Source organism: Hippopotamus amphibius, chromosome 13, assembly GCF_030028045.1.
Source record: "Hippopotamus amphibius kiboko isolate mHipAmp2 chromosome 13, mHipAmp2.hap2, whole genome shotgun sequence".
In the NCBI taxonomy this organism is placed as follows: Eukaryota; Metazoa; Chordata; class Mammalia; order Artiodactyla; family Hippopotamidae; genus Hippopotamus; species Hippopotamus amphibius.
Window position 1 is genome coordinate 90,503,758 of NC_080198.1, and position 17,123 is coordinate 90,520,880.

At 36.8% G+C, this 17,123-nt stretch overlaps 1 protein-coding gene across 9 annotated transcripts in view; it reads left to right on the forward strand.

The window, feature by feature from the left end:
* The window catches only part of SLC9B2 (solute carrier family 9 member B2), a 52,556-nt gene that overhangs the window by 25,864 nt on the left and 9,569 nt on the right, over window positions 1–17,123 (forward strand). For 8 of the 9 annotated variants that reach the window (XM_057705499.1, XM_057705497.1, XM_057705502.1 and 5 more), the window contains 3 exons: window positions 2,973–3,079; window positions 5,900–6,049; window positions 13,175–13,283. In XM_057705499.1, the coding sequence (XP_057561482.1) occupies window positions 2,973–3,079; window positions 5,900–6,049; window positions 13,175–13,283 (366 nt within the window). Of the gene's footprint in view, window positions 1–2,972; window positions 3,080–5,899; window positions 6,050–13,174; window positions 13,284–15,572; window positions 16,045–17,123 lie in introns of those variants that run through there. The other variant, XM_057705505.1, reaches the window with a different exon arrangement.

Here is a 17,123-nt window from a genome sequence, read left to right on the forward strand (position 1 = left end):
TTTTCTCTCCCACTATTATTCAATACCTTTACTCTCCTTTGGCGCAGCATAAATTTACGTTCATTTTTTAATCCGTGTCCAGTATTGGGAAATAAGATTTGCAATTTCCTGTTATTGACAAAACGTAATTTTAGCTTAAATTTAGCTTCAGGTTATTTAGCAGGAACACACCTTCTTAAAAGTCATGTATATTTTCAGGCTCTCCACCCTGCTCTAGTTATTGTCCCTTTCTTTCTTTCTTTTTCTTTTTTGGTTATATATGATTTCTGCTGACTACCTAGGACTTCACCTCTTCCAGTTGCCTCAAAGTTGCCTTACATCCAGTCCCTGTCGTATGTCACTGGTTAAATTAATCTTATCAAGACATGGCTTTCATAAGGTTACCTTCTTGTTCAGGAACCAGTGAAGATTCCCTCTTACCTGTTAAGTCAGATCTACACTTTTGTCTCTTTGAACTCTGCTGTACCTGTGGAAAAGTATGTTCTCACTGTTTTCCTGGTATACACCTTTAAAACAACGGCTCTTAGCCTCAGCTGCTTACTAGAATTACCTGGGGAGTTTTTTAAAAATACTCCTGTAAGCCCTACCTTAGGCCGATTAAATCAGACCCTCTGGGAATGGAAACCATGGCTTTAGAGCAACCGTTTGCGTTAGAATCACAGGGGATGGGGAAGAGCAGGGCAGGGAAGGCAAGGAGGAGGGTCTGCAGGGGTCCCGCTTGGGGATAGAACCTTCCCATTCAGCAGCGCTGGGTTCCCTCTGCCCTGCCCCACTACGTGTGGTCCTTAGGCCTTTTGGATGGGAACTACCTGGAGCCTCTGTGAGATGTGGATCCCAAGCCCTGCCAGATGTACTGAATCAGAATTTTCAGAGATGGAGCCCACGAAGTCTTTTTGTTTTTTTTAAACACCCTCGCTCTATCAGAGACTGACACTAATTAGCTCCTTCCTACACGTTTATAGTAAATTATTTACTGTATCAGCTTGAGACATAGGCTGCTGTCACAGCTAGATGCTTTTGACAGTCACAGCATCACCTGACAGAGAGCTGTCCTAGCGAAGTAAAATTACTTCAGAGGTAAATTATGTTTATTAATAAGAGAGATGCTTGAAACTGTAGGGGAAGAAAAGCTCTGCTCCCCTCTACCCATCTTAAGTTCATTGGCTGGGACCCTGTAAATCAGACTGATGGAAGATTAGCAAGAGAAACACAGTTTATTAGCATGTGTGTGGTGTTTACACACAGGAGTAGCAGCAGTAACTCAGGGGGTGCTTAGAATTGGGGCTTATGTAGCATTTTAGCAAAGAACAGTAATTTTGTAGAGAAATGCAAGACAAAGGAAAAGGACTTTGAGCTTTTGGAGGCAACAAACTGTGCAAAGGCAAATATATGAGCAAACTCCTGTTAGATGAGGGCTGGTTTTAGCAGTTTGTTATGTAGATTCCACTGGTGCCGTCCCTGAGCTGATTAGGGTTCCCAGCTGTCTCAGTGGTTAAATTCTGTCCTTCCTGATAGAGGGGGAGAGGGACAGCTTTACAAATTTATGTCCTGCTTTTAAAAGCGAATAGAGAGAAGGCGGAGAGCTTATCTTGTATCTGTTTCTTCTCAATTGCCTTCAGCTCAAAATAATCCTTATGCCAAAGTGGCATACTTTGGGGGTGGCATATGCTATACCTGGAACTATAATAACAAGTCACATAACTGGTTAGTACATGTTTTCTTAGAACAGTTTTTGAGGAAGGGCTTTATATATTGAGCAATTTTAATATAATTTTCTGCACAATGTGCTAGCGAAGACTTTTTTAAAGTTTCCTAAATCCTGTTTGCTGTGGGGAAAAATATAGTTTACATACCTCTATGCTGTGATATTTCAAAGAAGCTGAGCAACAGATAAAGACTCTTCCAAGAGCAATTTCAAAAATAATTTATTTTCAGATTTACTATTAGAAACAACATTTGAGAAGGGCTAAGTCCCCTACATTCATTGTAGTAAGAACAGATTTCTTACTTTTTGTGCCAAATTCTTAAGTTTCTGTATCCTATACATATTAGAGCTACTAAAATCAATGTGCATTTATTATTAAAAACTCAGGCTCTTAAATGGCAGTTTGAATACTAGATCTGCTCACCCAGCCTAGGCATATAAATACAGTAGAACAAATTAGACCTGTTGACTTTAAAAAAAGATGCACAACATGAGAGTTGCAAGTTAAGTTTTATTTGGGGCAAAATGAGGACTGCATCCCAGGAGATGGCGTGTCAGATAGGTCTGAGAAACTGCTCCGAGGAGGTGAGGTGGGGAGTCAGGTTATACAGAAGGTTTGTAACAAAGGGCAGGTAGTCTGAACATCCGAAATTTATTGTTAATTAATAAAAACCAGATATCTCAAGGAATTCAGTGCTTTTCTCTGTGTGGGAAGATGCAAGAGTCTGGGCTCACTGAAATCACTCCTTTGACATGCACCTCAGCTATCTGGGTCCTGTGTTTTCATATCCTGAGTTTCCTCAGGGCTCACTGTAGAGAGACTGCTAGATGGCAGGTATTCTTTTCAGCCCTGAGCTTCCTCAGGGTTCACTGGCTCAGGTTGGAGGGCTGCAAAATCGTTAATGACTGTGACATCCTTTGTTTACTGATGTGGCATAAAATATTCCATTTATCAGAGCTGATTCATGAATTTTATCTTTCATATTTTCTTAGTAAATAATAAATTAAGTAAATTTATACTGAAGTAAACATAGAAAAAAAGTACACAAATCATAGCTTATGCCTGTTTTTAAATTTGTCTCCAATAATATGCATACCATTCTTAATACAGGCCTATTTTATTAGACATTTTAAGAATGTGGAAACCAGGAAATATCTGTAAATTTTTCCTTCTATGTAATTAGATGCTTTATGTTAATGATTAAAGTCTGTGCATTTATGGGTTTAGAACTCTGTCTGAGGTTTCCCTTTTTATGTGTTTTCTAAGGCTCGACGGTTTTTAATGTCCTCAAAGGAGTTTTGGAGGTGGTCATTGGGATGGCAACCGGATTGCTTCTTGGATTTTTTATTCAATATTTTCCAAGCAGTGACCAGGTAAAAGAAATACTCTGTAGGAAAATCTTGCTCTAACATGTCATTGGAGAAGCATTCTAGAACACTTCCCTGAAAGCTGATGTGAAGTATGTGATTTAGAAATCAGCCCCCCATCTTAAAACTGCTCATTGCAGTATCAGTGCTGATATGATATTTATGAAGAGGGCTAGATGTATGATTTTTAAGGCAGTCCTAGAATTTTCTCTAATTTATATTCTCTATGCTTCAAATTTCACTGTAACTCGAGGGGGGGAAGTCAAGGAAGGGAGGGAATATGGGAATATGTGTATAAAAACAGATGATTGAACCTGGTGTACCCCAAAAAAAATAATAAAAAATAATAAAAAAAATAAAAAAAAACTTCACTGTAAAACAAATAACATCCACTCTAAAATAATCTTTTTATTTATTTTAATTTTATTACCTTTATTTTAATTTTATTATTACTCATAATACTCAACTAAATCAAGATATAAAATGGCTTTGGGGGCTTCTTTTTTTAGTATCAAAATACCTTAGATTTTATTTTTAAAGATTTTTTTTTAATGTGGACCATTTTTGAAAGTCTTTATTGAATTTGTTACGTTGCTTCTGTTTTATGTTTTTCTTGGGTTTTTGGCTGGGAGGCATATGGAATCTTAGCTCCCTGACCAGGGGTCGAACCTGCAACCCCAGCATTGGAAGGCAAAGTCTTAACCACTGGACTGCCAGGGAAGTCCCCAAAATACCTTAGATTCTAATACTATCAGATAGACAGACCTTAACATTTCATATAATATAGTTCAATATTTTTCACCAAAGATATCAAAGTTCTTTACTGTACACAGTGGTTTCTTAATGAGAAACAAAGATTTTCTTTGTTTTCCTTTACCCTCCTAAGTCTCTTAGAATAAATTAACATATAAAAGTCTTTTTTTGTTCTCTATAACAACTGGCATTATTTTGAGATTTCAGAGCCTTTTTTTAAGTACTTTTATTGAGATACAGTTAACATAACAATAAACTGCATATATTTAGAGTGTACAATTTGGTATCCCAATCTCCCAATTCATTCCCCCCCAACCCTCCTCACTTTCCTCACTTGGTGTGCATATGTTTGTTCTCTACACCTCTGTCTCTGTTTCTGCCTTACAAACTGGTTGATTTGTACCATTTTTCTATATTCCGCATATATGTGTTAATATATGATATTTGTTCTCCTCTTTCTGACTCACTTCACTCTGTATGACAGTCTCTAGGCCCATCCACGTCTTTACAAATGTCCCAGTTTCATTCCTTTTTACAGCTGAGTAATATTCCATTGTATATATGTACCACATCTTTTTTTTCCATTCATCTGTTGATGGACATTTAGGTTGCTTCCATGACCTGGCTGTTGTAAATAGTGCTGCAGTGAACATTGGAGTGCATGTGTCTTTTTGAATGGAATTAGAAACTTAACTAAAGTGGAATTATAAGTAAGAACATTAATATTAACATTATTAGAATGTATGCTGGCTTGAATTTTTACTGTGTTAAAAAAACTACAGTTGAAACTGTCTATAAAAGATTTTATGAATGCATAATAGAAAATTATAGGATTTTCTAATTAAACAACAAAATAAAGAGAAAAGCGATAGCTTACATTTTGTTGCTTACTGTGTATAAAATGATGTGGTATGTACAATACAGTGCCACTCATTCAATACAGCAGCCACTAGCTACATGTGGCCATTGCAGACATCGAACACTGCCATAGACTAGCAGATACAGAAATTTCCGTCATCACTGAATGTTCTGATGGAAAGTGCCAATCTAGCGCACCCCACACAGTAACTCATGAGAAGAGTACTATTAATATGACCATTTTACTGATGAGGAAATTGAGGCTTAGGGAGAAGTGACTTAAACAAGGTCACACAGCTAGAAAGCAGCAGAGCTGGGAATGAACTCAGGTAACACACTGCCAGAGCCTGCGTGCCTCCAAGCCAAGCACCTCTAAAAGCCTGCCTGCCTTCTAAAGCGATCCAAGAAGTTTAAAAGGCGGACTAGGGAAAAGTGAAAGGAAAGAGGTACACATTTCTTTAGACTTTAAAAATCAGCAATGAGAATCTACTGTATAACACAGGGAACTCTGCTCAATGTTATGTGGCAGCCTGGATGGGAGGGGAGTTTGGGGGAGAATAGATACATGTGTATGTATGGCTGAGTCGCTTTGCTGTGCACCTGACACTATCAAAACATTGTTAACCAGCTATATTCCAATATAAAATAAAAAGTTGAAAAAAAATCAACAGTGAAAATCTATTCTCAGTCTACAGCCTCTTAGAGCTTCTTGGTATTCAAGGATATAGAAAGAAAAACCGGGAGAGCATCAAATTAAAGAGAGAACAGAGAGTCTAAAAATAATAGAGATATCATATCTTTAGCCTTCGCAGAATCACTGTGATGTAACTGCTTTCAGGAACAAGAAAAGAAAGCTTGGACAGTTTAAGTAATGTGTCCAATTGCATATGCCAGTGGTGTAAAAGCTAAAATTTTAACCCTGGTCTCTCTGTCCCCAAATGCCATGTGCCTTTTTCTGCTGTTGCATTTAGCCTATGAAATTCTGCTTTGATAACTGCAGAGAAGGATAACTGGTATTCCCAGGAGAGGAATCTATATTCGTACATATGCTAACTCTACGTTTACTAAGGAAAAGAAAGTAAATGGTATGTCATGCATTTATGTGCTCAGACACAGACATTTTTGTTTTCTACTAAGTCCTGAGAAGGGAAAAATCAATAATTAGAAGTCCGTTGTATGAAATAATTGAGCTCGCCAACCTCTTTTCTTCTCTAGGACAAACTCGTGTGGAAGAGAGCGTTCCTGGTCTTGGGGCTGTCTGTGCTGGCCGTGTTCAGCAGCACGTATTTTGGTTTCCCTGGGTCAGGAGGACTGTGCACACTGGTCATGGCTTTCCTTGCAGGCAAGGGATGGGCCAGCGCAAAGGTGAATTCATCTTAAGTTCTTCTGCTCATGATTACTTTCTGATCAGATTAACTTTTTCTTTCCAGATACTTTCTTAACATCAAATTGATGAACGTATTTAATCATAAAAGCTATTTTCTATGCCTTTGTAAATGTATGCCAGAGTGCACACAAGCACATCCTTTCCCCTTACTTACGAATCTAGAACTTGATGTCTTAACTTAAAACATATTTACTTACTTAAAATATATCATGGTCCTATTTCCATGCTGCCTTCCTTATCCTTTGTAAGAGCTGCAGGGCATTACATTGTATAACTGTGCTATACTCTAGTTTGTTGGTCTCCTACTAACAGACATTAGATTGTTTCTAGTTTTTTACGACAAAAAGGGCTTTAATAAAGCGCCTTTACATATACTATATTATCATTTTACATGCTATCAAGAAAGAAAAAGAATGCTGCCATGTAAACTATAACATTCTAATTTCAGAAACATTAAAATGAGAAAAAATTTAACAAGTTACAGCATGTTATTGAGTTTATCTGTGGGATACATTTCTAGAAATTGGATTGGTCTTTGAAAGACTGTGTACATTGATACTTTTAATAAAATCAATTTGCCATTTTAAAAGACTGTACCAATGTACATTCTCACCAACAGTACGTGAGAGAATCTGCTTCTCTGATCTATTTTCAGTCTTCAGATATTGTGCTAATCTGATGGGTGAAAAATGTATCTCATTGCTGATCTGATAGCATTTCTTTATGAGTGACACAAATCATCTTTTCATATGTTTATTAGCCAGTGTATTCAGAAGCTTGTGCTTATTTTTTATAAAATTGTCTTGGTTTTTCTTACCAATTTTCAAGATCATTAAGATTATTCACTTTCTTAATATGTATTATGGAAATTAGCTGATTGCCATTTATTTACTTTAATTTTAAGATACATTTTTTGAGCTTGACAGGATCATATGCTATTCTGTTTAATGAAGAAATTAGATGTATGTGACCTAAAGTAAAGTAAATATGTCATTTTGGAAAACCTAAAGACAGCTGCTCAAAATAATTAAGCTTAATGTAATGCCATATGGAAACGTGAAGATTATAAATCTTGAAATTAGATATATAATTGTATTCAAGTATGGGAATCTCTGCAAAGTTATAATAGAGATACAATTTCCTTATGGGTAAATAGCCTTCAGATAGGAGGCTTCCATTCTCTAACAGTGTGATTACAAAGTTAGGACAAGTAGAAGTGTGGTTCATCTTGCTTTCGAGGAGGGAAGGATTCGAAGGGGCTAACTGGAGCCTTGTGTGGAGAAGGGTACTGAGGCCACAGGAAGGTGGACTGAGATGGATTGGACTTCAAAGGAAGGCAGAGAGTCCCTTTGAAACCCTGTTCTAGACACTTGATGGGCACCTAGGTTTGTTGCCCTGTCACGGAGGCTTGGCTATAAGGCTTTCAGGTAGTCAGCTTTTTTTTTTTTTTTTTAGCAACACCAATATTATTCAGTTCTACTTTCTAATTTCAAATAATGTCGAACAAGAACAAAGCTAAAAAGTAACCTTCCTTGTATAAATCAGGTACTCTTACCATCCCTCATATCTGATAGGCATTTGCTCTTATCAAGCATTTGTTTTTCCATGGCTTCACTTTTCTTGAGGGCTGAGGCAAGGTTGTCACACGTCCTGGTCAGTCTTCTGTCTAATCTCAACTCGGGACAGAGGGCTGTGCTGCCTCCCTTGCTTCTCTCTGAGGACTCACCACAGTCTGTCTTCCATCCCAGCCTGGGCTGCGGACTAATGCACCTGCTCCTTGAAGCACTCTGATCTACTGCTTTGCCCCAGGACCAAGAACACAGTTTTCACTCAGTGAAAGGATGCAACTACAGTTGTACTGTGACCCCTTATCCAACACCTAGGAAGTTTGCCAGCTAGTAGCACTTTACAAACTGTCCCTTAACTTCTTTTTTTTTCTTTTATTGTTTGGTTTCTTTTTTGCTCTTGTGAATATTTATTTCAGTTGTCAGTTGCTGGGTTACAAGCTACCTCAACATTTAATGGCTTAAAACAACAATTTTGTTTTGTTTTAATTTGTCTTGCCTTTCTGTGGATAGACTTGGTTCAGCTGGTGATTCTTACTTGGAGTCGCTCATGAGGTTGCAGCTAAATAGTGGCTGAGACTGGAATCTCTCTCTTAACTTTTTTTTTTAAGGACTTTTATGGAGATACAGTTGACATACAATAAACTGCATATATTTAAAGTGTACAATTTGATACTGTTTTTCTTATTAGTAATGTATATATGGCAATCCCAATCTCCCAATTCATTCCCCCCGAACCCCCTCCCCCTTCCCGCCCCACCCCCCGCTTTCCCCATCTGGTGTCCATATGTTTGTTCTCTACATCTGTGTCTCTATTTCTGCCTTGCAGACTGGTTGTGTCCCTTAACTTCTTAATGGGAACCTTTTTTCGGTATTAAAAAATTACTAAAGAGAATAATTTGTAAATAAAATTAATTTTATTTCTGAGTATGAAGGTATTATACGCTCATTTTAAAGAATTGGGAAATAAAAAATAAAAGAAAGCAAAGGAAAGAAAAAATCATGTATAGTTCCTCTATCTAAAGCTCTGAAAACTAAATATTTTGGCTTATTTCCATTCATTTATTCAACAGGAAAATTTTCAAATATGCTTATAGTAAGTTTCTTCAAATTGAAGTTTACAGGAAAATGCTTTCTGTTGTGACCTCTTTAAAAATTTTCAAAAATTAGCAACCAACTCATTATATTATACTGTCATGGGTAACAGGAGGGAAAGGAACTAATAAATCTTATTGCCACTCTGTAAGGCCTTATACTAGGCACTAAGTGAGTATCCTCACTTATTTTCACAAAGAAACTTTGAAAAGTATTACCATTTCCATTTTATAGAGACTATAAATGAGAAGAACTTAAAAAAACATGTCCAAAGTCACGAAATTAAAAAGTGGCACTGGGATTTAAGCTCAGGTTTGACTGCAAAGCGACTAGTACTACCCTTATAATACAACTGTAGCATTATTACACAGGGCACATTTTTATATTTTGACATCTGAGTAACACATATATATATTAAAAATGATTAGGGTACATTTTTATATTTTGACATCTATTTGAGTAACATCATATATATTAAAAACATTATGCTTCTACACTTTGCAATTTAAAATTCAGTTCATAAATGATAGGATTTTAAAAAACAACGAAAAGGAGCCATATCATTTGGAATAGAGCAATAGTTTTAGCAACAGAGAAATCAAGGGAGAGACTGATCCCTACTACAAGTGGTCACTAGCTGTGGGTACAGAAAGACAAAGAGGGAAAGGCAAACTTTGATGAGTTTCAATTACACTATTCTTAAGAATATAATGTGGGTTATATAGAAAAGATTGTTATAAACCAAAACAAAGCATCTGTTTGAATGCATTTGTCATAACTTTGCTTAAATTACCTGCAGCCTGGTTGATTACATAGAAGGTCAATGTAATCCACAACCCAGAGAAAAAACTAGGCACCTTGTTTTCACATTTACCTCTGGTTACTCTGCTATATGTATATCTCTTTATCTACACACACACCACACACACACACACACACACACACACACACACACACACACACACACACACAAAACACAGCATACATACTCTCTGTCTCACACACACACACACACACACACACAGGGATGCTCCATAATTTTTTTTTAAACCATTTCTTTATAGTTAGATATTTAGCTTATTGCCAATCTCTACTATTTTCAAATCCACTGCTTCTAGATGACCTTTTTGGTTGTGGGATTTTTGTTTTCTGTTATATTTTAGATCTTCTGAATCTTGAATTGTTCTTCTGTCTAAGAAGAGAAGTATCCACTTAAGTAGATATTTAACCCACGGTGAAACTCATTTCTCATAACTCTCTCCTTTGGTCCATCCTTGAAAGTGATTTGTATTTTTGAAGATTCTTACCATCGGTGCATACAGATGTGTGTAAAGTGGCCTTAACTTTCAATGCACAGCACAGTCTTCATTCCCCTTGGCTCAACTTCTTTTATACTTAGCTTATTCTACAGCTCCTTTTTCTTTATAAACAAATTCATTTTGTTTTTGAGGTTATGAAAAAGCCACAGAAGATACATTGTGACTCTTTTCCCTTTCTTAAATTATATAATATGTAAGCCTATATCTGATGTTCAGTTAGTCTAAAATGTTACAATCAAAAAACAAATCATGGCCTTTGTCTACGGTTTAGAAGTAAAAATAATTTGATAGAGAAAACTCTTTAGGACTTCTCTCATTGGAGTTCTGAATACATGAAATATTTTTCAGGACTTCCCTTAAGCAATTAGTCCTGGCAACAAAAGGCTAAGTAACCTAAATATAATAGAGTTGAATTTTGTTCTTTACAGCTGTGGGTATCAACTAATGTCTGAGCTTTAGACAGTCATTATGATACACAACTATGATATACTCTAAACATTAAATTCAAAAGTAAAATTTAAAGATACGCAGAAGGGTGGCAGCTGGACCTGTTTTGGCAAAATTAGTCATTGTCATTAAATGATAAAGAGGTTTTCTAATATAAACCTCTTATTTTACAGATGCGAAAACTGCGGTGCTAAGGGCAAGTGGCTTGCAGTTAGTGGGTGGCAGAATTTTAACCTCAGTTATCATCTGATTCCTTATGATGTGGAAACATAACTTTTCTTCATGATGTAGGACTAGAACTATATAAATCAATCAACTAACCCCCTCGCATATGCCATCTTTCAACTTTTATAAGCTAAGAGGAAATAGAATCTTCATCCTAATAAACATACCAGAAATAATAACTGAAGAAAATAGAGAAACAAGGTAATCCTCCTTTGTCAGAGTTCCATACATATATAGAAGTGCATATCCTTAAAAGCGTGTAATTGTAAAGGTAAAACTGTGGTCTAAAAATATAGATTCTTTTCTTTTTTTAATACTTTGACCTCTACTTTCTTTCTTTATTTATTTTATTGGCCGTGTTGGGTCTTTTTTGCTGTGCGCGGGCTTTCTTTAGTTGTGGTGAATGGGGACTACTCTTTGTTGTGGTGCTCAGGCTCCTCATTGTGGTGGCTTCTCTTGTTGCACAGCACAGGCTCTAGGCACGTGGGCTTCAGTAGTTGCAGTACACGGGCTCAATAGTTGTGGCTCACGGGCTGTAAAACACAGGCTCAATAGTTGTGACGCATAGGCTTAGTTGCTCCACAGCATGTGGGATCTTCCTGGAGCAGGGATCAAACCTGTGTCCCCTGCATTAGCAGGCAGATTCTTAACCACTGAGCCACCTAGGAAGCCCCCCAAAATATAGATTCTTAATGTTGATTGAAAAAAATCTGTGAAATATAAATTCTTAGTTAGTGTAATGGGTACTGCTAAATCGTCCTCCCAAAAAAGCATCAGCAGTTTGCTCTCCCACCAATTAGTTAGTTTGCTTAGAATCTTACAAATAGTTTACATTGTTAAAATTTTTTAGTATGTTTTTCCAGGGTGATTATCCTCTCCCCCAGAAATATGGTATATCATTTTAATTTGTGTTTCTCTGATTACTGAGTGTTAGTGTCTTATGCTTTTTTGGCCATCCATGTTTCTTCTTGTATGATTGCTTGTGCATATGTAGTGCCCATTTTTCTACTAGGGTCTCTCTCTTTTTATTATTGATTGGATATTGCCCCTTATTATACACATAGTACAGTTATTTTCTCCTGGTTTGTCACTATCTTTTTTTAGGGTTTATTTTGCCACAGACATTTTAGTTTTATATGATCAACTGCCTTTCCTAGGATGTTTGCATTATGTGTTATAAAGTTATGCTTCTGTCAACTAGGGTCTTATAAGGAAAGAGAAATCACACAGTAACTGGAAGAGGGAAGTTTGTTATTAACCGTCCCAGGGATCAGTTAACAAGGCACGAGCTTGTAAGATGTAAAGGGACCCCTAAATAATATAGGAATAGCAGCTATAAACTCCTAGGGCTGAGATAAAGCATACCCTTCCACCTCCCCTCCCCACCTTCTGCTCCCACCCCTAGGGCTGAGAATCTAGACCTTGATAGAGCCTTGGTTCACTGGGTGACAGAGAAATCACCATGGTCCCTTACCTACAAAATTTGCTAGAAATCTACTCTCCAAACTTATAGGAAATCCACCCTCTAGGGTGCATGAGGAGGTATATTGCCCAAGGCAGGTAGCTACGAAACCACCCCAGGAGTGGGCTGAGGGAAGCTACTGGCCACCGTGCACTGTAGGAGCCTGGTACTAGAGAAGCCACCTGGACTGCAGGAGCCTTGTGCTGGAATATCTTGCTGGAAAGAGCCACAGAAACCAGGAAGAGTATCCTCTCTTGCAATATCTTTCAGCACCTTTTGCTGACAATATTTAATATGGTACCAGTTGGCAAGCGAGAAATATTTGAAGGGCCCAGCTCCATTTTCTGCAGAGAAACAAGGAAAGGCAGATTTGGAGCCAAAGGGCAGGACATTAATAACTGGCACAGCACTTTGTTATACCTGGATTTTATTATTGTTCGTGATTTGAGATAACCATAAGCAGTATTTTTTATAAAGAAAAAATTGGAAACAATTTAAAGGCCTATCAATAAAGCAATAATTGAATAAACTGTGGTACTTCCATACCATAGATTACTATGAAGCAGTTATGAGGTAACTATCTAGATATATGCACTGATACAAGGTCTTTAAATCATTATTGTTGAATGAAAATTAGCAAAAAGTTTAACCTATGAAATAATGTGATAATAATATAATTAACATAATAATATTCATTATAATACACACAGATTGTGTATTCAGAAGCAGAAGTCCTAAGGCTACTTTGTAAGACTCTTTATAATTAACATTGATTTGTAAACCGACCACTAAAACACCTCATATATCTTAATTGTGTTAGAAATATCTTTGTGCAATTTTTTCCTCTCTTCGAGCTAACGTCTTATTTATAGATGCTACAGAGGTAAAGGCTATCTCAGGTCAAATTGACTCACATTTCAAATTACTACATTTGTAGAACTTCTAAATTCGTATAATGAAAGTCCATGTTTGTATATGTGTTTCTTGTAGGCAGATGTTGAAAGAGTTATAGCAGTCGCCTGGTTCATCTTCCAGCCCCTTCTCTTTGGACTGATTGGAGCAGAGGTATCCATTACAGTTCTCAGACCAGAAACTGTAGGTAAGAATTTTGCTAAAATCAACTGCTTTTTTCTTTTCAGTTGAAATATCTTTAGTAGGTATGTGTTCAGTGGTTCCCATTGTCACAATTATATAAAAAAGTAATGAGCTAAGTTTTCTAGAGTAATTCATTAGAAAATAATGTTTGTCAATCTACAACAGTAAATTTTATACCTTTAAATATTATTGCTTGTAAAGTGACACTGGTGACTGCTATGAATAAAATGCAAGCCTTAAAATGTTTTTCCAAGGATGAAAATGTTCATCTAGCCTTACTTGATCAAGGGCCAGAATTTTAAAGATAACTAGTGAGTCCTGTAATATGTACCCATAGAATAAAAAATATTCATTCATTCTTTAGTTCATTCACACATTTGAAAGCCATTATTTTAAAACTCTCTTAATTCATAGCACTTCAATTAAAAATTAATTTACAAGTGAAGTAAGTCAGAAAGAGAGGGACAAATATTGTATGCTAACTCACATATACGGAATCTAAAAATGGTACTGATGAACTCAGTGACAAGAACAAGGACGCAGGTGCAGAGAATGGACTGGAGAACTCGAGGTATGGGAGGGGGCGGGGGGTGAAGGGGAAACTGAGACGAAGCGAGAGAGTAGCACAGACATATATATACTACCAACTGTAAAATAGTCAGTGGGAAGTTGTTGTATAACAAAGGGAGTCCAACTCGAGGATGGAAGATGCCTTAGAGGACTGGGGCAGGGAGGGTGGGGGGGACTCGAGGGGGGGGCGTCAAGGAAGGGAGGGAATATGGGGATATGTGTATAAAAACAGTTGATTGAACCTGGTGTACCCCCCAAAAAAATTAATAAAAAAAAAATTAATTTACACATTATACACATTATTTCCTCCTTCCCTTGCATCACAGTAGTCTTCTGTCCATACTGGGGATCTCATCCCTTACCACCTCTTTCTGGATCTTACATACAGATTCTTCACTTTTTCTCATACGTCTTCAGATATCCTTGTCACATTGTTCTTTTCATGAATTAAATAGACTTTAATCTCTGTCTTAAAATAAGATCCTTCCATTCTGATACATGCTATAATATGGATGAACCTGGAAGACATTACACTAAGTAAAATACGCCAGTCATAAAAAGACAACTACTACAATCTCAAATATGACACAAATGAACCTACCTGCAAAACGGAAACAGACTCACAGACATAGAGAACAGACCTGTGGTTGCCAGGGGGGAGAGAGGGACTGGGAGTTTGGGGTTGGTAGATGCAAACTATTACATTCAGAGTGGATAAACAACAAGGTCCTAATGTGTAGCATAAGGAACTATATTCAATATCCTGTGATAAACCATAATGGAAAAGAATATTTAAAAAGAATGTATATATGTATATAACTGAGTCACTTTGCTGCATAGCAGAGACTGGCACAACATTGTAAATCAACTATACTTCAATTAAAAAAAAGAAGAAATCAACAAAGTAGAAAACAATAGAGAAAATTAACAAGATCAAAAAAAAAAGGCAGACAACTACTGTATGATTCTACTTATATGAGTCAAATTCATAGAAATACAAAGTAGAATGATGGCTGCCAGTGGTTCTGGGAAAGGGGAGATGGGGATTTGTTGTCTAATGGGCACAGAGTTTCAGTTTTACAAGATGAAAACGTTCTGGATATTTGTTGCACAAAAATGTGGATGTTTAACTTAATGCTTACTGAACTGTACATTTTAAAATGATTAAGATGGTAATTTTTGTTTTGTGTATTTTATCACAATCAAAACTTAAATAAATACACACATATATATTTATAAAGGATATATAATCATCCTTCCTCCATTTCACATCCCCTTTCACCTACCACTCTCTCTATTCCTCTTTTCAAACTTTTCCAAAAGGGTGCCTGTATTCCCCTTTTCCATTTCAGTTCTCATTCCCTTCCTCAGTACATTTCAGTTTAGCTTCTATGCCATCACACAACCAACCCGCTCTTACCAAGGTTATATTATTAAACCCACTGAATACTTATCAGTCTTTATTTTACTTAATCTCTTAGCAGCATTTGATACTACTGACCTTTTTAAAACCCCTTTACATTGAAGTCTGAAATTTCATATTTTCCATTGCCTTTTGAGTCTTTACAGTATGTATGGCTTAAGTGCTGCTCCTCCTCAAAGTTCTTTCCAAAGCCTTCTATGCTTCTTGCTCTTTTATCACTTCCTTGAGCTCATCTACACTCAGTGACTTTGATTATAAACTGTGTAATTCCAAAATCTTTCTCTAAATCTGTATATCCAGTGGCTGCTTGGACTTCACCACTTGTAAATCCCACAAAACTTCAAACTCATTGTGTCTAAAATTTCCTCCTCATCTTCTCCCCAAACCTTCAATGTTTCCTCCTGGGAATGGTATCATCTCTTTCGTATCTTGTACTTCAACAACGAATATTTCTGAAAATCTACCAACCTGGGAGAAATATCCTCCAACAAAAAGCCACAAAACTTCTCCATAAAAAAAAAAAAAAACATATTGCAACAGAAATATAGATCAATGGAACAGGTTAGAAAGCCCAGAGATAAACTATGGTCAACTAATCTATGACAAAGGAGGCAACGATATACAATGGAAAAAAGGCAGCCTCTTCAATAAGTGGTGCTGGGAAAACTGGACAGCTACATGGAAAAGAATGAAATTAGAACACTCCCTAACACCCTACACAAAAATAAACTCAAAATGGATAAAAGACCTAAATGTAAGGCCAGACACTATAAAACTCCTAGAGGAAAACATAAGAAGAACACTCTTTGACGTAAATCACAGCAAGATCTTTTTTGATCCACCCCCTACAGTAATGGAAATAAAAACAAAAATAAATAATTGGGACCTAATGAAACTTAAAAGCTTCTGCACAGCAAAGGAAACTATAAGCAAGACGAAAAGACAACCCTCAGAATGGGAGAAAATATTTGCAAATGAATCAACAGACAAAGGATTAATCTCCAAAATATATAAACAGCTCATCCAGCTCAATATCAAAAAAACAAACAACCCAATCAAAAAATGGGCAGAAGACCTAAATAGGCATTTCTCCAAACAAGACATACAGATGGCCAAGAGGCATGTGAAAAGCTGCTCAACATCACTAATTATTAGAGAAATGCAAATCAAAACTACAATGAGGTATCACCTCACACTGGTTAGAATGGGCATCATCAGAAAATCTGCAAACAGTAAATGCTGGAGAGGGTGTAGAGAAAAGGGAACCCTCTTGCACTGCTGGTGGGAGTGTAAATTGATACAGCCACTATGGAGAACATTATGGAGGTTCCTTGCAAAACTAAAAGCTGAATTACCATATGACCCAGCAATCCCACTACTGGGCATATACCCAGAGAACACCATAATTCAGAAAGACACATGCACCCCAATGTTCATTGCAGCACTGTTTACAATAGCCAGGTCATGGAATCAACTTAAATGTCCATCAACAGATGAATGGACAAAGAAGATGTGGTACATATATACAGTGGAATATTACTCGGCCGTAAAAAGGAACAAAATTGGAACGTTTGTAGAGACATGGATGGACCTAGAGACTGTCATACAGAGTGAAGTAAGTCAGAAAGAGAAAAACAAATATTGCATGTTAATGCATATACTCGGAATATAGAAAAATAGTACAGATCAACCAGTTTGCAAGGCAGAAATAGAGACACAGATGTAGAGAACAAACATATGGACCCCAAGTGGGGAAAACCTGGAGGGGTGGGGGAGCTTTGGGGTGGGATGAATTGGGAGATTATTGGGATTGCCATATATACATTACTAATAAGGAAAAAAATATCAAAT